Source organism: Falco cherrug, chromosome 14, assembly GCF_023634085.1.
Source record: "Falco cherrug isolate bFalChe1 chromosome 14, bFalChe1.pri, whole genome shotgun sequence".
Taxonomy (NCBI): Eukaryota; Metazoa; Chordata; class Aves; order Falconiformes; family Falconidae; genus Falco; species Falco cherrug.
Genome location: NC_073710.1, coordinates 1618102 through 1640411, shown reverse-complemented (window position 1 = coordinate 1640411; position 22310 = coordinate 1618102). Strand labels below are relative to the sequence as shown.

The 22310-nt window shown below is 53.6% G+C and overlaps 2 protein-coding genes across 5 annotated transcripts in view; both read left to right on the top strand.

Annotated features, from left to right (window-relative positions):
- The window catches only part of CSNK2A2 (casein kinase 2 alpha 2), a 28044-nt gene extending 22783 nt beyond the window's left edge, over positions 1–5261 (top strand). For 2 of the 3 annotated variants that reach the window (XM_055726503.1, XM_055726502.1), the window contains 3 exons: positions 172–272; positions 964–1112; positions 1313–2833. In XM_055726503.1, coding sequence (XP_055582478.1) covers positions 172–272; positions 964–1112; positions 1313–1389 — 327 coding nt within the window. In that variant the 3' untranslated portion in view covers positions 1390–2833. Of the gene's footprint in view, positions 1–171; positions 273–963; positions 1113–1312; positions 2834–4828 lie in introns of those variants that run through there. The other variant, XM_055726501.1, reaches the window with a different exon arrangement.
- A 5771-nt stretch (positions 5262–11032) lies between these two features.
- LOC102047936 (cilia- and flagella-associated protein 20) lies at positions 11033–20830 on the top strand. 2 transcript variants are annotated; one of them, XM_014286334.3, is made up of 6 exons: positions 11033–11254; positions 16542–16621; positions 17652–17763; positions 18116–18304; positions 19447–19557; positions 20449–20830. In XM_014286334.3, exons 1-6 carry the CDS (start codon positions 11171–11173, stop codon positions 20452–20454), a joined length of 582 nt encoding a protein of 193 aa, XP_014141809.2. In that variant the 5' UTR covers positions 11033–11170; the 3' UTR covers positions 20455–20830. The 2 variants fall into 2 exon arrangements, with proteins under 2 accessions (XP_014141809.2, XP_055582500.1); XM_055726525.1 differs by lacking the exon at positions 20449–20830 and having other exon boundaries at positions 19447–19566.
- Positions 20831–22310: the final 1480 nt, after the last annotated feature.

Sequence of the window (22310 nt, the reverse complement as noted above, 5' to 3'; positions counted from 1 at the left end):
GCCTTGTGTAGGAGACTTGTTTTCTGCACATGTTGCAAAAACACGTTTCAAGCGAGATATTCCTTCCATCTGGGATGTTCCCAGGAGGGCTCTTAGATTTGGGCAGCTCTGCCTGTGCAGAAGAGTGGTGGCCTGCCCTTCTGCTCTCTCTCAACATGCCTTTTGTTTCAGCTGGTTCGCATCGCAAAGGTCCTGGGCACAGATGAGCTGTATGGGTATCTCAAGAAATACCACATAGAACTGGACCCACACTTCAATGATATCCTGGGCCAGTAAGTAGAGAAGTGCTGCCTTTTTTCCTTGTAACACAGAGAGGGAGATAAGCAGGTGTCCGTCCCCTTGAAGGACTCTCAACAAGGGCCTGCTTTGATCTTCTGAGTCACAGTGCTGCTTGCAGATCTCCCATCTGGCTGCTGATGGCATCTCAGGAGGTCGCTGAAGTGCAGGCTCTTTGCCTTTGTCTCTCCCGGGAGCCACAAGCCATCTGCTGTTTCTTCCTTCTCCTGCTCATTGACATCTTAGAAGTGGGAGATGTAGACACTGGAGTTGAGTGTGGCCTGAGGGGCTCAAAATCTCCCAGCCGAGATTTCTGAAAAGGACTGGAGGTGGATGGGATAGTGAGGACAGCTTCTGTGAGGCTGGCTGGCTAGCCAGAGCACTTCTGGTCCCAAGGGTGTCACCCTGCCTGCTGCATGCTGTTGTCTCATGCCTGTAAACAGAAGGGAATGTGCAATATTGTGCCTTTCCCAGGCACAGAGCATCCTCACAACTGTGTACCTAAAGAATGGGGTTTTACCCCTTGGGCAAGTGCTGGCTGAGCAGTAGCTTGTGCCAGGAAGAGCTGCAGGCAGTCTGTCACAGCCGTCCCTTTTCAGAAGCGGATAGTGGCGGGTGATTCTCCTGGGACCTCTGGGTACTGTTGTGCAGGTCAGAGCTGGGCAGTGAGAGCTGGTCCCTTTGCAGGCATTCCCGGAAGCGCTGGGAGAACTTCATCCACAGTGAGAACAGACACCTGGTCAGTCCTGAAGTCCTAGACCTCCTGGACAAGCTCCTGCGATATGACCATCAACAAAGGTTGACTGCGAAGGAGGCGATGGAGCACCCCTATTTCTGTGAGTGTGGAGAAGCTGGGGCCAGCTTGGATGGAGAGGGGTCTTGGGTTCTGGGGGAAAATTTGGGCTCCCTGCTCTGTGAAAGCCTTAGCAGCTCTGTGGGCTTTGAGGGCAGTTTCTTTGGAAGTGTTTGCCAGGGTGGAGCTTCCACTTTATTAAAATGCTGTTTCCCCTTCCTGCTTGGTTTGTGTCTCCTCCAGATCCAGTGGTGAAGGAGCAGTCCCAGCCCAGCTCTGAAAACGCTGTGCTCTCCAGTGGCCTGACAACAGCGCGATGAAGACTGGAAAACGACGGGTAATTCAAGATGTTTACAAATAAAAGCAAAACCTTCGGTCACACAGTGAAGGGAAAAGAACCAAGGACACCCCCCTTCCCCTCCCCTTTATACTCAGCAGAAATCTAACCTTGGGGGGTGTGTGTGTCATAAACCTCAGTTCCTCTCTGGTGGTTGTGGTTAATGTAACTCTAACCCTGTGGTACCAAAGCCCTGGGCAAATGGTCTTGCAAGAGCTAAACATGTAGTGATACCCCCAGGGCTCAACACAACTGATTCTGGTTCACATCTCTATGGATCTTTCTCTTCCTTCTCAGTCCAGCCTTCCCCACCGTGCTGGTGGGGACAACTTGGTCGTTCCACCATCAGCCCTTAGCATGCCTCTTACTAAACATGCCTTTCTGACTTGTAAACTCTGGACGAACCAAATTCAGGCTGGGGGTCAGCAGGTGCAACTCTGTTTTGAGGTCCAAGTCCTACTGCTCACTCTGGGCTTGAATTTGGCCCTTGAATTCTAGTTTCAATTGCAAATGTTGGGGGAAAGGGGGGAGGTGGGGGGGGGGTGTCAACAAAAAACAGCCCACAAACCCAGCAGCATCTCAGGATTGGTTTAGAGCATTAAAACAAAGGCGCTGATCCAGGCTGCTGGGGGGAGGTGGATCCCCCCTCCAGGTGTGTTTGACAAAGGCTCACTCTGAGAAGAAACTCAATAGACCTGCTTTGGAAACTTGTGAATGTGAGAGCTGCTCTTGTGGCAGGAGAGGGGAGGGGCTATCCAGACTTTCCCACCGAGCTCAGGAAAGTCAGTGTTGCAAGATTTCTTGTGATAGGTGTGCAACCACGTACCTCATGACGTGGCTCCCATGAGAATTCATGCCAGATGCAGACTTGTGCCAGAGCACAGCTCTGGAGCGGTTCAATCCAGCACCGCAGGATGGGGGAGTGGAGAGGAGGACAGGGAGGAGAGCACAGGGAGGGGCAGGGGTCAGCAAACAGCGGCGTGGTCTGTCGGGGAGGGGGGCTGTGCAGCTACTGATCCAGGACTTGGGATCCAATGTAGTGTTTTAACAAAGTCAGCCATTTGTTGAATTCTGGGGTCATGTTGTGGGGGGTGGGGGGTTCGTCTTGTGGATTCTTTCATCAGATCCCTTGATGGCTTTATAGCCCCACAATTCACAGTTGCCTCCTCTACTGGTTCTGTGTGTAACTTCATCAAGTGGTTCTGGTGACACTCAAATGTAGAAGCTGGAGATAGTGTTTTCCCACCAGCACCTAAACACAGAATTTCCTTCTGCGGCATTGTCGAAATAGTTAATTTTTTATAAGGTTACAATGTTTCTATTTGAAACATCTGTTTACATTCCATATTCTAATAAAGTTCTATTGGCATCGATAGCAGGTCAATCCATTTGTATAATTCACTGAAACCAATAAATATCTATACGTCTGAACGTCTGCCGTCTCAAATCTATGGGATAGTCAGAAAGGGTGAGAGCTGAAGGCATTGCCTCCTTGAGGAGGGCAGGTTGGCTTTTCCAGCCCCTCTTGTCTGAGTATTTTCAGACCTCTTAGCCTTTGGTTGCAATTCCTCATGCTGTCAGCCCTGAGAGTTTCACTGTGGCAGATTGTCTCCGCTTCTGTGGGGCCGCAGAGGAGGTGCAAGATTTTGGGTACAGCATGGGAGTTGGCTGTGGTGGTACCCTGGGCTTGGCCCGTGTCTCGGTCGGTCTGTTCCGTGGCTGGTCAGATGAGAAGTCACCAATGCATGGCTGGAGGCAGGGGGTTCTCCATGCGCGTTCCCCCATGCTTGTCTCCTTGCAGCCTGAGTTGATGGCATTTTCTGCAGATGTGCTGAGCAGGGAGTAGCTCTTTCCTCGCACCCTGAGGTGTGACCAGTGCATGGTCTCAGTTATCAGTGTCAAGGCTGAGGAGCCGTCTGTGCCACAGGACCCTTCTTAGCGTTAACTCTCCTGCAGATGCTGCTGAAGGCTTCGGCGAGTGTTTCCAGCCCTCTGTTCTTCCATCTGCCCAACATGCAGGCTGCCTGGCCTGAGATGTGGGTCTCTTCTGCTCTTAAGCTGTGCTAATACCAGCAGGGATCGTTTGCGAGTTTGACGTCAATTTCTGAACTGATTTTAAACATGTATTTAATTGCTCTGTTGAGTTGAGGAAGGAGTGGATGTTTCTTGTGGCCTGTCCAAGTTGCTATGAGGGAAACTCACCCATTTTCCAGCTCCTTTGTGTTGCCATTCCCAACTTCCAGAGAGCCAAGGCACAAGAGGCGTGGGGAAGAACAGTGGGTTCAGTGTGGGAATTTGGGTAGGTGAAAAATGTTGATCATTCTATATGAGTGCTTGACAGTGGCCGAACCTGATGGTGGAGTTTTAGGGTGGTGCTTCGGGAAGTATCGGTTCTGTAAGCCTGAGTCAGAAATTCTTTCCTGGTACCCTTAAGCAGAGGAAGAGGGATGCTTTTCCCAGTGAGTGAAATGGGTAAATGGCTTTCCCTGGCTGCGGTAACCAGAAGGGCTGGAACAACCTGCCGTGTATCTCTCTGCATCCCTACCCCAGTTCTAGAGTAGGATAAGCTGTGACAGATTCATCCCAGAGGGAAATGTGGCAGCTGAGCAAGTGTAGCCTGGAAGCAGGGAGGGCGTGGAGTCTCCTGATCCCGGGGCGGGGGATGCTTGGCTGCAGCTCGGGCCAGTTCCTGCAGCCATCGGCCCCTCCAGCACTGGGAGCAGGCAGCCCTGCTTTCCTCGGACCTTAGCAAAGTGGCATCCTGCCCATAGGGACAGCCCCAGGAGCTGGAGGAGACTGTGGTGTCTTGTCCTTAGGAAGTAAGGAGACTGGAGAATGTGCATCTTCATATGCTTTCTCCTGGAGAAAGTTGGGAGAGTCCTGGTGCACATCCTGGCCTTTCGGCTGGCCTGGCCCCAGCTCCCTAGCAGAGGTGGAGCACAAGTTTGGCTGAGTGCCTTATAAGAGGAAAGGCTCAAAACCAGAACCACAGCAGCTATTGAGGGATGCGGTAAGCAACTTCTCCAGCTTGTCTGTGCCTGTTGCAAGTGTGCTATGGCACAACAGAAGCCTTTGGTGGAGATGTTTGCAGCAGCGGAGGGAGACTTAACACTGGAGGTTAGGGAGAAAAAAGTCCAAGTTTGTGTATGGCTGCACATCAAAGTGCTGGTTTGTTGGACTCTGTCTCCTTGCTTGGCTCTGCCTTCCCCTCTCACGCTGCCAGCCTTCCAAAGCAGGCTGAGAATCCCCTGCTGTCCCCGTGTCCGGAGGGGCACGCAGGGCAGCTGGGCTGGCTGGGAGCAGGGCGGCAGGACGTGGGGTGACATGCTCATCTGTCTCCTTGTCACCTGCTGCCGGAGGAGCGCTGTGTCAAGCTGGCAGTGCCCTGTAATGCTCACTTCCCTCCTCCCATCTCTCCTCAGGTCCGATGCTGTTGCTCCCAATTTTCCATAAGCAGAATGCGAACCAAATCAAACATCCTACCGGCGCGTGTAGAGTGACGGCGGGCAGACTGTGCGGCGCAGGCAGGGCTGACAGCGGGGCAGCACGCCTGGCTGGATGGCACTCGCCTCTTTGTGACTGCAGCCCTTCCCTCCAAGTGTTAAAGGTTCTTCTGCCTTTGGTTCCTTGTTGAGCTCTTCCTGACCCAGAAAGCATGGAAATGTGAAGGGTGTGCAAAGCAGTTGGTTAGTTTTTCCTTCCTCCATCCTGGCTGTTCCCCCACAACCTCTGACAGACCATGGCTGGCCAGCTTGCGCCTCACTCTGCCAGGGCACAGGGGTGTAGTATCACGATGGACAGTTCTCTATGATAATTGAAAGAACTCTATATTGTTGAATAAAAGTTTTAAAAGAAGCAGTCGAAGAGGAGTATTCAGTGGGGAGGGAGCTGTGGGGCAGGACCGGCCACACTGGAGAACGCTGGCAGTGTGAGCCATTCCCTGTGCCCTGCTGGGACAGGTGGGGCAAGGAGAGCAGGAGGAGCTGGTTGTACAAAATCACTGGGCAGAGGCAAAGGAGCCGCCTGCCACCTTTGGGGTGTCCCTCTTTAGGTCCCTACACTCTTCTGGAGGTGCCTGCCTGGGTGGTGGCCTGGGCGCTAAAACTGGTACCTGCTTCTCCCCGCCCATGGGGTTTGGGCACAGCTCTGTCTCTGCACTGCAGGAGCTCCCATAATTTCTGTTTTCATGGACTGAGACTTTTCTCCTTCTCAGCACCATCACTGCAAAGCCCTGAGCATGGAACTCTTGCCTGTAGGCCTCTACATTGCAGGAGTTCCCCTACAGATGTGGTGCTTCACCAGCAGTTCTCAGGGGAGCCTGGCTGCAATGCTGTGGTTGTCCAAGCTGTGCTCTGGTCTTAGATGTTAAGTAACCACTTGAAACTCTGGTCTAAAAACCTGCAGCTGGACTCTGTATGACTGTACGCAGTCATTTCTCTTCCATTGTCCCATTCCTTCACTGCTCGTGTGTTTATCCCTGCACGGTTTTCCCCTATACTGAAGCTGCCCAGGCTAAGGGTACCTCTGAGACGAGGCTCTTCACTGGGAAAGCCAGACCCGTGGCTAGTTCTCAGGGAGGGGAGCTCAGGTAAGGTGAGCTGCGAGCTCCTGCTGGCACAGAACCACAAAGGTGCTGCTCTTGCCCAGCCCTGGGCAGTGGCTGAAGTGGAAATGCAGGAGCAAGTCCTTACACAAAGCCTGCAAGTGGAAATTTGCCCACTCTGTCTTCATGTGCCACACCTGGAGATGTGATGATGTGAGGCCAGCTAGGGACGTGTACATCAGGTAAGTTGAAGCTACTGGCACTGTGAGGCAGGGCTTGGTCCGTTGCTGAGGCATGGTGTAACGACAGCCCTGTTGTATTCAGGACCGTGCTGATGTGGTGCTTAGATTCAGCACGACTCTTTTTAGCTGGTATAGCTCTGGCCAGCAGTGAGAGCCTGTCCCTGCAGGGAGGAACCCATGGCAGAGTCCACCTGAGGGCCATGTGCGCTGGGCGGAAGCAGCGCTATGAGCATACACTGAAGTGAGGTCCCTGCAGCATGGTGGCACATCCAAGTGCTGTTGCTACCTCATCCATCGCTCTCCTAACACCGTTGAGTCATGTCCCCCATTCCCACCTGCTGCAGCCCAGGTCCTCTCCAGGTCAACAGCTAGTCTCTAAAGGATGCTCTCAATGACTCTTTTTAACTGTTGCTTGTCAAAAATCAACTCTTTGCCTGCCCATTTTTTGTGTCCAGTTTGTCCAGGGTCAGAAAGGTTCTGTTCATTCTCACCCATTGCCACACCGTGACATCCACTGCACAGTGATCCCACCGAGGCAGCAGGTCCTCCTTCCTCAACTTTCTCTGCCAAAGAGCTCCAGCACATGCTAGCACTGCCGCCTGCACTCACTGATATTTACATCCCTCTGCTTTTCTGTCTTGCTCAGCAGCAGCCCAGCTTCCTCCTCTTGTGCTGCTCAGCATTCAGCCAGCATGAGGTCCTTTGTCTGAGTTCCCTCAGCATCCAAAGCCAGTCGCGTGCCTTGCCTCCTCTTGTATGTGGTGGCTATGGATCTCCTGCCTAATTCCCTTTTTGCTTTCCTTATTATAGCTGCCCTTCATCCAGTCCTGCTCCTGTAGGAAAATCCAGGCTGGGAAAGATGGCTGGAGTCATCTGGATAAATCCCAGGACCACACGCTCAATGACACAAAGTCATTGCTTTGTTCTTTTTGTCATGCAGTGAAGGCTTTTGGCTCACAGAGGTACTGACTGAATCCAGTTCTGGTTTTACTGGTCCAGGCACTGCCCTTCCAGCCGGCCCACTGGACCATGCAGCCAGCCCCAGGCACCAGCTCTCCAGCAATGGCTTAAGCCAAGAGAGTGATGCTCCAGGTTAGGATGTCCCAAGCCATGATCCTGGGCTGTGTGCAATAAGGCAAGCGCAGGCTCAGTGATACTGGAGAGAGCTGTTGTGTTATTCTGTAGCAACTGCACCCAGCAATGTGAAACTTCAGAGGAGCGGCATTCCAGGAGCTTCCCAAATATCCTGTTCCTCGGAAGGCATCGGATTGCTGGGAACTCTGAAGGGCAGGAAGTGCTTTAGTGGACAGTTATTTCTGGAGCGGGCATCCTCTGTTTACTTCTCGGACCAGATTATTCTTTTAGGATGGGCCTTTTCCTCCACCTGCTCCTCAAAATCCAATCCCTCTACACCCTGGGAATTGGGAACAGGGTTGATATAACATACCAACATCTTCCAGGTGGGTAACGTCAGTGCGTGAATCTCATCAAAATACATCTCCCAGAGGCCCCTTCCCAAATGCCAGCCTTGGCTACCAACATGTGTTAACATCTCATTAGGCTTCCCTCTTTCTGCCCTCTCCTTTAGCCCAGCCATGCCTGGGGAGGGAGGAGAGTCAACAGCTATTATTTTTTGTTAAAAGTCATTGAGAAATAGCGACAATTTCAAACCGCAACATATTTCTACGTGCATCACTTGCAGCAAAACATGCCATTAAAATGGTAAGTGGAGAGCATGTGAATGAGCAGGCTGTTCAGGAATGGCAGCTGGATATTTATCCCAGTTGTCTCTTGCCATCTGATTAAGGGAACAAGTTATTTAATTGTGCCATATGAAGTATACTGTAACCCACTGACTAAATATAGCCGATCATTTCTAAATAATGCCTTGCTTTTTGTGTGCTCCACTTGTTTGTGTGAGGCACTGTAAACAAAGGAGAAAGTGCTGCTAAGCCGGGTGCTGCAAGGGAATGCATGGTTAGTACAGTCTGAGCGTTCGTAGCCCAAGGGAGAGACAAGCACAACCGGCAGGCAACATTGTGGTTGTCAGCAGGATTTGGATTGGGGCATTCATTAGCAACAAGAGCTACACAGGGGCCTGGAGTTAAACTGAAGGACCGTAAAGCTCATGCAGGATAGTATTTTTTATGTTGTTTAGTGTCTATACTTTGAAAATAGATGCTATGGGTATATTACAGCAGGAAGAAATGTAATATATTTCAGTTTAAAAATGGGATTTTTAGCCCAGACTGTTCCGTTAAGCCTCTTCAGCCATGCAAGGCCTGAAAAGCATTTTCACACCAGTAAAGCTGTACCTCAGCCCCCCACGCCTTATATCGTCAAGGTACTGCATCTTATCCCAGCTCACAAAAGGAAAAAAATAGCACGTTTCTTTGCAGTCATGCAGTAAGAGACAAGGGTTATCACTGGCACAGTGATCTCAGAGCACGAAGGTGAACATACTCTGACAGATAAAGCTTTCTATTGGAGGCTGAAAGCAGGAACGATTTAAAAGGGGTAAGTAAACAGCATGAAAACTTGGGATTGTAGTGTGCACTGCCACTTCTCCCCCTGCTCACGTAAGGGCTGCTTCTGAAATGTGCTGGGTTTGACTCACGTCCTGGACAAATAAATGGTCCCTTGGCAGCCAGGCAGCAGACACAGCAGGGACAGGACTGTGCACACCTGTGTGCTCATGTGCAAGGAGTTTTGTGAATCCTGATTGCAAAGGGTTTCGCCAACTGGTATTGGCAAAAGGCAGAGGCACCATTTTGTCTTGAAGAGTGGCAGCTGGTGGAGGGCAGGGAGGGAGAGTGTGTGCAGCCACACCGTGTCATCTGTTTCTCACATTTGTCGAAAGCTGCTTTGGTTTTTTGCTTTTGGGAAAGTTTTTTCCAGAGGTTCACTCCTTGGGCACCTTTATTTCCTCGAGCAAATAAATTCATGCTTGAGTTTCGGTACTGCATGGGCTGAGCTGGGTACCCCCACAGACATTGGCAGGGGCTGGGTCTGACACAGCTCTCTCTGAGCCCCTGCGGAGTCTTGCCCACCTCCCAGCACTGTGCACTGCAGTCCCTCTGTGCTTATGTGGTACTCCTGGGCCCAGGGGCTGGTGCTTCTCCAGGAGGGCAAAGATTCCTCTTTCCACTAATCCAAAAATCCAGATTTCCCCCATGGGCACGGATCAGCACCTTCCTGCTCAAACAAGCCAGACGGCTGGAGCTGCTGCCTGTCTCCCATGGGGAAGACCCTTGAACAGCACTGGTAACCCCGGCTGGCTTGGAGCATCAAGGAGAAGCTAAAGGTACCACAATGACAATGTTGCTGTGTTTGAGAGCTTTCCTGCCCCTTCCTCCTACCATGGCCAGTCTGCCTCATGACAGGTATCTCTGGTATCAGTGAGTTCAGAATCTGGCCCATTTCCACATGGAGATGGAGCAGTTCTGGCCTGAAATGCTGTCTGATGAAATGCCACTGTGACAGCAGGCATGACACAGTACTGGGACAGCCTCCTGCACTGGCCGATGCACAGGAGGCTCCTCTGGGCTTTCCAGACATCCCAGTGGTTTCCTCCAGCACCAGAGTGTCCCTCTTTGTGCTACACCAGCACATGCAGTAACAGAGCTCCAAGCACATGGCTGCAGCCAGCTCCAGCCAGGGTGGCATCAGGTGGCTGGGAAATGGCTTGGTTGAGGGTGGGATGTACCCACTGCCACTGTGTGACCGAAACACCCTTCACTTCCCCTGCCATCAAAGGTGCTGGCCTTTCCCTTGGCCACAGAGGTACAGGAAAGGGCCTGGCCACATCTTTGAAGACCTGAGTCAGGAAACAGCTTGGGAGTGACAGGAGCTGATTTCTGGTGCTCACACCTCACGGTAGCACTACCCAATAATGCACGTCCACAGACATGGGGCTGAGCCGTGAGCATTTATCACTCTCATTTTAATGGAACTACTGGCATCGATAGTCACACAGGATTTCCGACGGGCACGTGTACCTGCGGCCACACACAGGCTGCTCTGAGCAGCACCCGGAGGGGGATGGATGGTGTTACCTGCTGGGGCAAATGAAGCTGGGGAACATGGGAGCAAGACTGGGGCTGAAGGAAGCAGCAAAGAGTGGAGCAAACGCTGTCCGGACACTGCAGTCTTGTAAAACCAGCAGAGGAATGGAAGGTCTGGGAGAAAGCAGCAGAGCCCAGGCTGAAAAACACTCTGTGAGCAAAGCTTGGCATCGGAAACAGCAACCCACAGTGTTCCCTGTTGTCTGGTCGTTGTGAATCGCAGGGGGAGAGCTGGGAGGTTTTAAAAACGTGCCCACCTAAGCTCCAAACGTTCAGTAGATGCGGTACCGCCAGCGCATTCACTACGGCGCGGCCTTGCACAGCCAAGGCTTCACCGAGGCGCGCTGCTCCCGGCCGGCGCGGCCTGCGGGGCGGCCGGGGGCCCGGGGCTCAGCAGCCGGGCACGGCCCTGCCAGGCCGGAGTCCTGCCGCGCTCAGGCCTTCCCTGCCGGCCGCCCCACAGCCCCTGCCGCCAGGCCGCCCCGGAGGCCGGCTCCGACAGGGGGACCCCCGGCCCGAGGCCCGACCCTGCAGCCCGCGCCGTGAGCACCGAGCGCCGCCGCCGGGCGCGGGAGGCAGAACCGGGGCGCCCCCAGCCCCAGGCAGGGCCGCGCCCGCCGCCGCTCCGCGCTGGGGGCCGTGCCCCGCCAGCGCCTGCCCGGGGCTGCGCCGGCCCGCCCTGCTGCGTCGCCCCACAGCAGCGGCGGCCGCGGAAAGTACTTCCCTGGTGACGGCGGCGCCGCGACCCGGAAGCGCAGGTTGGCGCGGAGGGATCTGTGTGCCGCGCGTAGCACCGCCGTGGCCTTGCGCAGCGCGGCCGCGGGACAGCGGCGCTCGGCCCGGCCCGGCCCGGACTGAACCGGACTGGACTGGACTGGACTGGACTGCACCGGACTGCACCGCCGCGGCGCCGCCATGTTCAAGAACACCTTCCAGAGCGGGTTCCTCTCGATCCTGTACAGCATCGGCAGCAAGCCGCTCCAGATCTGGGACAAAAAGGTGAGGCGGCGCCTCCCGGGGCTGCGCGGGGCGTGAGGTGAGGTGAGGCGAGGTGAGGTGAGGTGAGGTGAGGCCAGGCCGCGGCCGGCACCGCGGGGATGCTCTGGGCAGGCCGCCGGGGCCAGAGCTGCCCGCACCGGGTTACCGGGACCCCCCCGGATTTGTTTGGGTTTTTTTTTTGAGGAAAACATGTTATTATACAGGTGTCTTCTCCCTTGCCGAGCAGAAGAGCTCCGCCGGCGGCGCGGCCAGCCCGTTGTCAGGCGCTGCAGCGCCGCAAGAGGCTACAAAAACCGTTGGACGCTGGAAATAAGCAGCAGAAAACAACGTGACCCTTGGACGCATAAGGCAGCTCTGCCGTGGTGGCTGGGCGTAACTGAGATGGGGGTCTTTTCTCGTGTGTGACCTATTTTTTAGACAGACTAGCTAAAGGTATTTAAAGGTAGGCAGCACGGTGGCTTTTAGGGTGTCCAGGAAGTCATGAGTTTTTCATCTGTTTGTTTTTCTTCTCTGTGGTTTCTAGAGTGGTTCTGTTGAGGGTCCTCTGCCCTCCCCCAGGTACCTTGCCGCAGGGAGCCCGTATCAGGAAGTCTGGAGGCGTTGGGATCTGCTGCTTCCTCCCCTCCGCAAACCATCCGTGGTTCTGTTGCTACCTGAAGGTGTTTCTGCACAACGCTTGTTACGCTCTTGAGAGTAGGCGTTCCTCTCGGAGGTTGCAACGTGTATTCATTTGCTTGTGCTTGAAGCTGACCTGAATTTCTTGTGGTTTCAGCAGGAATGAAAGCCTTTGAGGCAGCTCAGCGGGCAGCAGTAGTGTTTGACCACAGTGGGTTTGCGTGAGCATTTGTGACAGGCAACACAGAACTGTCCTGTTTCCCATCAGTGGGGGGCCCATGCAACTCTGCAAGAAGTGGGTTGCCTTGAATAGCCTGGCCGTGTGCGTGTGCCTACTTTCGGGCTTTTGCACAAGTATTCATGACTTTAGAAAAGGATTGGCAGCTTATTTGGATGGTGTGAGGATGGGATACGTTAAAGACCCTTAGACAAAGGGATGCAGCATGCCTCCAGACTGGATAAAGCCATGAGTAATGTGGGCTGACCCTGCTTAGAGGTGGAGGTTGGACTGGAGACTTCCCAGTGTGAATCGTCCTGGCAGGGTGATACTGCTGCAATCATGCTGCATGTGGGGTAGCCAGCAGGAGCTCTGCTTGCGTGGTGGACATAAGCAGTGGTCCATTTGGGTGCAGTTGTTGCCGGATTGGCCCGAAAAGACTGACAAAAAATTGCCACTGCTGTTGCCAAGATCAGGAGCTGGGTGTGCAGGCTGTTTCCATCGCTTGCTGCAGGACTTGCGTGTGGCTGAGCTCCTCTGGCAGCAGCAGCAGCCCTGTGCGTGGGTGCTCTTCCTTGCTTAGAGGTCTGTCCTGAGGAAGCGTGGCCAGCTTGGGCGAGCCTGTTGCAAGGATTGCCCTGCTCACAAAGGTGTGCAACCAGAGTGGGGTTTCTGACTTCTTTGCCTGTGGATATCAGCATGGCTCGCTCTTTCACCTGGCTTTTCCGTTTAAAAGGAGTTGGGGCAGTGGGTTCGTAATAGCTTTGGCATTTCTGATCTGACGCCCTTGGTGTGTTCGCAGCACTGGAAGGTGAAGGGCGGCATCTTGCTGTCTTGGAGCTGAGGAGTCCCTTGGGTCTTTACTCCACCACGCATGGGTGTCATCTCACTTGCTCAGCACCTTCAGAAAATCCTGCTGATGCTGCTGACTCGCGCGTTGGGCAGTGTGAAGACTGAGTGAACTTAGTGTGGGGAAGTGCCACTGATGGTCTGGGTGCTGATGGCCTGCTGCAAGTCGGGAGCTGGCTGCTAAGTTGCTAACAAAGCCTCTCTGACTTGGTGCAAGAACCTGCCAGGCCAGCTGCAGAGAGCCAGGCTGGCAGCTGGCTTGGGCAGCACCTTCATGGTATGAGTCAAAGTCCAGAAACGGTAAGGGGTTTTCCCCCTGGGTTTATTTCTTGGAAAATACTGATCTGTCCAAATGCAGACATCCCAGGAATGGTCCAGCTCTGGCATCACTAGAGGAGAGGGTTATGGTTGGGGTTTCTGGAAGTTGGGAAAGCAACCAGAACTTTGCAGTAAGTGATTGCTGCCCTCTTCAGGGCTGCATGAAACGCACCTGTTGTTTTGGTCCGAACTGGAAACAAGGGATCTGATGTTCTCCCGCGTCCTAGGTGAATGCCCTGGTTACTGGATTCACAGCTGTCCTAACATAGACTCTTATCTTTGCAAAAAGTACCAGCAGACAGTGATTTATTTGTTTTCAGCTCCTGGGGAAACTCAAGCTTTTCTGACATGGGGAAAACCGTATTTTGTTCAGCCCTAGTAGGATGTGTACTGCTTGCGCTGATGGAGACAGTGTGACATAGAGGCTTCTTCATTTGAAAAAGGTGTCGATAGAAATGGGCTGCTGGAAGCCTTTCCTTGTTGCGAGCATTTGTAAACCTCCCTCTGAGCGGTAGGATACAGTCGTTCCCTTCTCTGCCTTCTCCCTCAGGGGCTGTGGGTAGGCTCTGGGTAGGCCTTGGCAGCAAACCCAGCCAAGCCCAATCTGTCCTGGCCACCAGCATCCTGTTCCAGAGGACTCTGGCAGGACTGAAGTGTCCGGGCCTTGGGAAGAGGACAGTGACTGTCCCACCGTACCTGCAGGCAGAGGTTCCTCCTTCACTCTCATCTGCCTAGAGCCGGTAACTGCTGGGCTGTGCTGTCTTCTGCCTTCCAGCACTGCGTGTCTGGTTTGGAGACGTGTTTGCCTTCCAGCGCTTTGTTGGTCAGAGTCATCTGTTTATTTCTGCAGCATCCTGCCACTACGGTCCCCCCAGCGATGCATGGGGACATACTGACCAGTCTTCAGGTCCTCTCTTGCAGCCCTTCTGACTTGTTAGTTCTGTCGCACAGCATCCTTGTCTGTGGTGCCCCAAATCTCCGCATCTCCAATACAGGCAGGCCATGCTGCTCACTCCTCCAATCTGTGTGTACCGAGTGCTACAGCAGAGCCAGGTAGCTCCTGCTTTTGCCTCTTGTTTTGCCCCTCCTCTCCCTTCTTGGAGGAGGGAGGTGGCAAAAAGGCCTCGTGCCTGTTCCGGATCCACCGCTGGCTGTGAGACTTGCTGGCCTGTGCTGAGGAGAAAGTGCACCCATGCCTCCAGTAGTCTGGGTGATGGCCAGTTTGCTGTTGCTGGCACAAGCCCATCGCCTAAAGACTGGTGGCTGGCAACGATGCGGGAGCGAGCCTCCAGAGGTCGGCCTCGGACCGTGGTGTCCCATCTGCCGGTGGGTGGGCGGGTGCCTGCGCCTGGGGGGGATTGCTTCTGGCTGCTGCTTTTCCTCTGGTCTTTGTTGCATTTGACTAGTGTTGCTAGCAGCAATGGCAGCCTGCAGAAACGCCTATGTTCGGACGCAACTGTCTGTGTAGCCGCGATTCCCTCCAAACCCTGAGGGATTTAAGGTTTGCATCTGCAAAAGCTTTTCTATTGTCTTTAGACAGCAAGTAACTTCACAGTTATCCTGATTCAGAGACTATTAGGCTTTTGAAGAACTTTTATTTTCTTAAGAGGGCTGTTACCCTTTTTTGCTAGCTTCAAAAATCCACCTTCTTAGCCTTAAGATAGCCAGAAAATATTGGCCAAGTAGAAATGTGGAGTGTTTTGTTCAGATTCCTAAAATTTTCTGAAATCTTATCCTTCTGAGCTTCCATGAGGTAAGGCAAAGCCCCTGAAGACCGAGCTCTTGCTGAGCAGCCACTGTGAGCACAGCAGGACCACCCCTCCCACCCTGTGCCGCACAGAGCTGGCAGCTGTGCCTGGTAGAGCTGGAGGTCACCTCTTGGTCTGTGCGAGCTCCTTGCGAAGGGGCCCTCGGAGGTGGCGGGGGAAGAAATGTGCTCCTCTGGCTGTGACCCAAACATGTCCTCTGTCAGGGGGGTGGTCCCCAAGGCAGGCAGGAGGGGAGCTCAGCCTCTGACACGGAGCCGGGCTCTGCAGCAAGCCGAGGGGCCAAGCTGGGGCTTTGGCACCACAGAGTCCTGGAGGGCAGCGCTTTGAGCCCCCACTGGCAGCGAGTGCTTCTGGTGCCGTTCAGCCTTCTCTTACAAAATGGTGAGGCTGCTTGGCCGCCTGATCCAGCCGACACTGGATGGTGTCTGTGTGTCTGCTCTGCCCGCGCTGGCTGCAGGCACGTGCAGGCAGGCTGGCTTTTGTGCAGAAGGGCGCCTGCGTGACCTGGCCACCGTCTCCCTGCAGCCGGGCGGTAGTGCAGCTTGTGAAAACTTACACTGAGCTACGTAGGCCTGGGAGGAAGGGTTCTGCTGCAGTCTGGCCCTGGAATGAGCTTTGAGCGTTAGTTGCTAAACCTGTAAATCATTTTGTAGCTCATGACCGGAACCGTCCCATTAGAAGCTTAATGTATCCTATACGTTAGCAGTGGTGATAGGTGCCAAAGAAGTTAATTTGTGGAGCTGGAAGGAGCGTTGCAATCTGCTGATCTAGCATTGGGGAAGAGCAGAGGGGTTAATTAGCAAAAGTGTCTTAAATGGAGATAAATTTGTTGGGAAGTGAGCTGCTTCCTTTAAAAAAAAAAAATCCTCAGACCCTGGGATTCAGCCATATTGCTTCTAGAGAAAAATGAATGGTGTTGGCTTCTGGTTCTGGCCCTGAGCTCCGTGGGGAGCTGGCTGCATCTGAGTAGCCAAATCCCTGTGACCCTCAGCAGAGGAGATGCTGGCTCTGTGCTTGCATGTGGTGTAATTATGAAGAATTTTAACCAAGCTGTCATCCGGTCCTGCTCTTCCACAGAGGCAGTCAGGCATATCCAGCAGTAGAGACTAAGACCCCTTGGTGACCAGTGGCTGGCTGGTGGCATCTTTTGCTTGGCCCTGTATAGCTCATACTTGTTTCTGCCCCTTATCCCACGCTAGGCTGGTCTTGCTCTGACACTTGTATGGTTGTTTGGACCTCTAACATGAGGCTCGAGTGATTGTGTTTGCTGTAGTGTGTTTTGATAGGTCAAAGTCTTGCACTCGGTTTCCATGCAGCATGCTGGGTCACGAACTCTTGTTTTGGAGTCCTGGCACGCTGGGGCAGTGATCAAAGCCTTGGGAACAGCAATGTCCAGGACAATGGGAGCCAAGTGAACGTAGATGTGCCCTCCTGGGATCTTCCCCTGCCTGCCCCCTCAGTAGAGCTGTGGGTGCCTCTACAAGTAACATCTGTCCTGTGTGCCCCACTTTTCTTCCAGGTGCGCAATGGCCATATCAAGCGAATCACTGACAATGACATTCAGTCGCTGGTGCTGGAGATCGAAGGAACTAATGTCAGGTAGGAGAAGGCATGTTCTTCTGCCCTAGTGCGCTCTGGGGGCTTGGCCCTGGAGCAGCGTGAAAGGTGTTGGTGCCCAGCAGATGTCTCCTCTAGACTCTACTACAATCTCTTTGTCAGTAAATTGAAGAACGTGATCTGGGGTCAGATCACTGATACCCCTCTCTGGCACTGTACTGTGCCTTTCCCTGGAAGTGCTTGTAGGGCGCTCTGTAATCCTTGCTGAGGCTAAAGTATAAAAATTAAGTCCCTTTATTTTTCCATCATGTGGGCAAAGAAAGCTGTATTTGATACCTGGTCCCTAGTCAGTGCCGCTGACTACTAAGAAAGCAGCACTGCCTCCTGCACCTTGTATTGTCTTAGGCCTGGCCTGCTCTGCTGTTCTCCCAACAGCAGGAAGATCAAAGGGAGATTTATGAGGGGAGTTGCTTAAGGTGCTTCACTTGGCAACCTTGTCTCCATCGCCCAGGAAGAGAGATGCCAGCTCCATGAGTGGGTTCCCAGTCTCCAGGGCTTCTCCAGGGGTGTTTCAGAGCAGGGAGCTCCTTGTAAGGGCCGCAGAGACTCCTCTCCTGCAGGCAGGCTGAGCCAAGGCTTTGCTTCCTCCCAACATGTGTTGATACAGAACGTGCCAGGCGTGACGTGTGCTTTTAGGGTTCGTGACCTCTGCTGTGCTCTGGAGGGCCCTACCTGTTCAGTCAAGGGTAGGAGGAGGTTGTCTTAAGAAACAGTGCTGACATGACCTTGAAATGGGGGAGGTGAAGCTGTCCAGGAAGGTGTTTCACGCCCTGTGTGAGAACAGTGACATTTGGAATGCATTCTGTGGCCCTTTTATCTTGTTCCCCCTGCAGCTACCTCTGAAACTGTCCCTCCTGTTACAGGAGGCCCTGGTTGTTGCTAGGATCTTGCAGTCACAGCTGTCTTTTTCTGCCTGTCCTGCAAGACTGCATTAGGTCAAGGGAGAGACTTGGGACTCAGGCTGTGCACTTTGTGCTATGTGAGACGCTAATGTGTTTTTTGTCCCGCTCAGTACCACATACATCACGTGCCCTGCTGACCCCAAGAAGACCCTGGGCATCAAACTACATTTCCTAGTGATGATCGTCAAGAACCTGAAGAAATACTTCACTTTTGAAGTGCAGGTGAGGAGCACTTATGCAGCGAAGGAGGCCCGCCAGGGCCAGTGAGGAGAAGGAGCCAGGGAGCCTGCAGTCTTAGGCTGGGGCTTTCCCCAAAACAGTTTTGCTTTCTTGGCCGTGTGATGTGTCAGCTCTTCTGCTATGGGGGCATCGGTCAGGTCACAAGCACATTGTTGCTATTCCTGAAAATGGGTCTGTTTCCTGTGTTAAAGATACTTCTGCTGTGAAATGGAGGGATGGGACTAGGAGAGCCCTCTCTCAGAGTTGGGTAGAACCTGAGTCTAGAGCAGCTGCTGTCCTGGGGAGCTGGGGCCCCCTAATGCCTGGGGTCAGCACCCTGCCTTCCTTGCCCCAGGTGCTGGATGATAAGAACATACGCCGGCGTTTCCGGGCAAGTAACTACCAGAGCACAACTCGGGTGAAGCCCTTCATCTGTACCATGCCCATGCGGCTGGATGATGGCTGGAACCAAATCCAGTTCAACCTGTCGGACTTCACGCGCCGAGCTTACGGGACAAATTACATCGAGACCCTGAGAGTTCAGGTGAGAGGGAGGCATGTCCTGCCCACAGAAACCGATGGTTGGTAGCCTTCCTGCTGGCTGGGACAGCCTTGCTGTAGATTGGGAATCTGGATTTAGCCCGGGCTGGTTCCTCTGCCAGTCCTGCTCTTTGCTGAGCACTGCGGGAGGGGAGCAAAGGCCTGACTGAGGCAGTCTTGGTGTCCTTCACTTCACTGGACTGGACTGGGACGAAGGAGCCCATTTCCATCTTGTTTCTCTTGCTGGCTGTCAGTTAGGGTAAGAGTTGCTGTCCACCTGACGTTCCCTGTGGCATGCCGTGCATCCTGCTGGGTGGAGGGCTGCTGGGAATTAGCTGTGTGCTGCCTTGCTGTTCAGGCATGCCAGACAGCAGCTGGCCAGGTAGGAGCCTTGCTGGTAAGGACCCAGGGTGTTAGGGTCCCTATCTCCCATCAGGCTTGTTTCCTAGTGCGGGTGGAGTGACCCTGCCTTCACTGAGTGCCTTGGGCCAGAGCTCACGCGGCGTTTGTTTCTGCTGAAGTTGTGAAACTTGTTCCACGTGCTAGGGATTCATGTTCACTGTGCCCAGCATTATTTTGAGGAATGCCTGTGTGCGGAGCATGCCTTCGTATGGTGGGGCTGCTGCAGCTCCTAGTGGGGTTGCCCTGAGAGATACAGACAGTCAACTGGGAAATGTCTGCCTTCTCACATAGCCGTGAGGGGGACTGGGGCGACTTCTTTGCTGCCAGCTGATAGTGGAGGCAGCTCAGACCAGACAGTCTCATTCCTGACCTCAGGGAGGCCCCTCAGAGGGAGTGTTGAAAATGCGGCAAGCTGAGGCTGAGTGTGGTGGCAGTTGCTGATACCAGTGGAGAAGCAGAGGTGGGTTCACAGCAAGGAACCCTCTAAGCAAAGGCAGATGCCAGTTTGCAGAGATGCCAGAGCTTGGCCAAATCTCTTGAGCCAGGTTGCATCACTGGAGAGAGCATCTAATGGAAGCAGAGGGGACAGGCCACTTTCTTCTCATGCCCTGCCAGATTCAGAGAGAAGCAGTGAGGTCTTTTCTCCAGCTGCTAAGCCAAGGAATCCATGCTGCTGCACGACAGCAAAGCTGGATGTGGAAAGAGCATAGGGAAGGTGAACTGACTCTTTGTTTTGACTCTCAGATCCATGCCAACTGTCGCATCCGACGGGTGTACTTCTCTGACCGGCTCTACTCTGAGGATGAGCTCCCAGCTGAGTTCAAACTCTACCTGCCTGTCCAGAACAAGGCCAAGGTGAGCTAGCTGTGGGCGAGGAGGGTGGGAGCAGCCGCTGGGTCAGGCCAGCCATCCTCTTCCTCCTCCTGCTGCCTTCACAATGCAGAGTGTCTTCTAGCAGCAGAGCTCTGGCCAGCTTTGGCTGTCAGCCAGGGAGCACCTCAGTGTTGTCAGGGTGAGCAGTCTGGTAGGGGTGCCTTGCTGGGTGGCTTTCCTGCTACAACATGTGGAAGTTGTCATTCCCATCTAGGAGCAGGGTGAGCTGTGCACCTGCTCCCCACGTCCTCCCTGTTGGTGTTGAAGGACTCTGGACAGGGTGGCAGGCTCCCAGCATCTCTCTGGAGCTTTCACCCATGACTCAGCACAGCGCCCTTGCTCTTCAGAGCTAGTGGCAGCTCCACGCTTGTCTTGCAGGAGAGATGCTGTTTGTATCCCTCTAGCCCAAATGTACTGCCCTCTGATCTCTTCCCTGCCCAGTGCAGGTGGTGGTGCTGTGCGGTGGGAAGGGCACAAGCGAGGTTGTGGCTGCCCAGCTGGAGGATGTGCCAAGGTCTGCTCTTAATGGTGATGGGAGAGGAGTCCCTGGCATATTGGCAGCAGTCTGGAGGCTTGCAAGGAGGCACTTTCTTTGCCAGGGCCAGCCTGGCCCAGTGCGGATGCTGCTCTTAAGCAGAGAAGATTCCTGGGCAAGATTTCAAGGAGCTGAGGGAGGGTGTTGGGTGCTGATCCTAGTGGGAGGTGGAAGGCAGTGTTGACAGTAGGCAATACCTCTGGGGAGCCTGTCGCTGCCTTCTGGGCTGTAGCAGCCTCCCGGGGGTGTCTGGGGAACGCTTGGAGCCCTGCCGGTACAGTTGTCTTGGTGCTGCCGAGTCTAATAAGTGTGTCCTTTCTTCTCCCTGCTCTGTCCAGCAATAACTCCGCGTTGGGAAGAGATGCAAGAAATGTTTGGGGTCGGGTGGAAGAGAAGGCCCCGCTGAGACCAAGTTTTAGATCAGCTCACCTTGCCTAGGGTAACTTTGATTCATCTGGGATCCTTTTTCTGGACGGGACACAATGAACCGTGTAACAGGTCTGGGACTACGTTGTTGGTGTGTGAGTTGCACAGAATCAGAGTTTTCCTAGCTGTTCGTAAAGTGTTGAGCCTGAACACTGCAAGTGGCCTGGTACCCAGTCTTGTGTTGCACAGAGAGGTTTTCTTTTTTGTTTCCTTATTTTCCATCTTTTATTTTATATATACTCTAAATATGGATGTAATACTCACTCTTGGAAAGTTATTAAACATTTGACTAAATCTGCTTCTAGCTTCTTCCTCTTTTGATGGATCCTTTAACTTGCACGTGTTAGTGCTTTGGAAAGTGCCAAAGAATTTCTTTAGGAACCCAGATGGTAGAATTTGCCTCTGCATTTGGCTTTGTTTGGAGTCTCACTTTTTTTTTTAAGGGATAGCACAGATGTGAACAGCAGCAGTCTGGAGAGAGGAAAAATAGTAAGGTTTCCCTCCATGGACAGGATCTGCCTGCAGTCCATGGGGTCTGTGGCTCTACCTATGACAAAAACTCGTGCTGTTCACTTTTAGTACGTGGAAATGGGTTTTTCTTTCTCTTCTTACTTGAAGGCATTTTTCCAGCAGCGACAAATTGGTCTTAACCTGTCTGTCTTGGCACAGCTTTGTTCGCTGTGTAGTTAAACAACTGGCTTTAGCTCTCAACCAAGCCTGTAGCAGCTACTTATAGCCAGAGGCACACAATAGTCTTCCAGCTGCCAAATTGTCCCTTTCCCCAGGGATCCGAGGGGAGGTTTAGCAAAGCAGCATAACAGGAGCGGAAGTCTTTTCCTGTGCTGAAGCTGCCCTTCCCTGCCTTAAACCAGCCTGCCTTTGTTGAGGGGAGGCTGCAGCCCTCGCCAGTAACAGAGAGCGTCTGGGAGCAGCTGATGCCTTTCCTCCCCAGGGCCAAGCCCCCCACCCCCCCACCAGCTACTCTGGTGGGTGGGTGCCTGAGGCGGGTACTGATCCTTCCCTAGTGTTGGCCTGTGCAGTGAATAGGGAAGGCTTTGCTTTCATTACTGTCCCAGAAAACAAAGCTGGTCTCACCCAGGAGGAGAAGAGCTTGCTGGGGGACATCTGCCCCAGATTGCGGGTTTAATCCTGACTGCTGGCTCCACCTGGCTGAAAGGTTTGGCATGTCTGTGCGCCCTGACAGGCAGCCCCTCCTCTGTGCAGAGCCCACTTTACCTCTGTGAAGGCTCCTGGGACACCTGTAGTGCAGCTGCCTTATTTGCACCTTGAAAGCTACTGGGCTTTGAACGGGAGGTGCTGACCCCATGCTGCCGTGTGGTGCTGAGCTGCGCTTGCAGAAGGCTTTCTGGAGAGGATCTTTCCAATTTTTGTAGCAGTGGGATAGCTTGGTAGTTCTAAGGAGTCAGGCCAAGTAAGCCCACGTGGAAAGGCCCCATCTCTCGTGCTTTGACGTTGTTGAAGCTTGGCCGGACTTGAGATTTGTTAAGTGGAATCACGCTGTATCGTGTGCCAAGGATTAGCCTTAATGAAGTCCATGGCAAGGCTTTCCTGCCATGTTTGCAAGGCTTGCCGGGGCTGGGGGGAAGCTGCTGAGGGAATCCGTCAGACCCCGGCAGGCTAGAGCGTGCATCCTTTCCCACAAGGCCTGGCTCATGAGCATGTGTTTCTGGCAGTCGTTGGTGGCTGAGCACCCACCAGGAGCTGTCGCTGCCTTTCCCTGCCCCACTGGGGCCCGTGTTGGAGTCACCCCTTG

What these genes read in the sequence shown, in the direction of transcription:
- LOC102047936 (XM_055726525.1), top strand. Translation starts at nt 11,171, where the DNA reads ATGTTCAAGAACACCTTCCAGAGCGGGTTCCTCTCGATCCTGTACAGC. An exon ending in TCCAGATCTGGGACAAAAAG is followed by an intron (nt 11,255 to 16,541) that starts GTGAGGCGGCGC and finishes CTTTTCTTCCAG; the next exon opens with GTGCGCAATGGCCATATCAA. An exon ending in TCGAGACCCTGAGAGTTCAG is followed by an intron (nt 18,305 to 19,446) that starts GTGAGAGGGAGG and finishes TTTGACTCTCAG; the next exon opens with ATCCATGCCAACTGTCGCAT.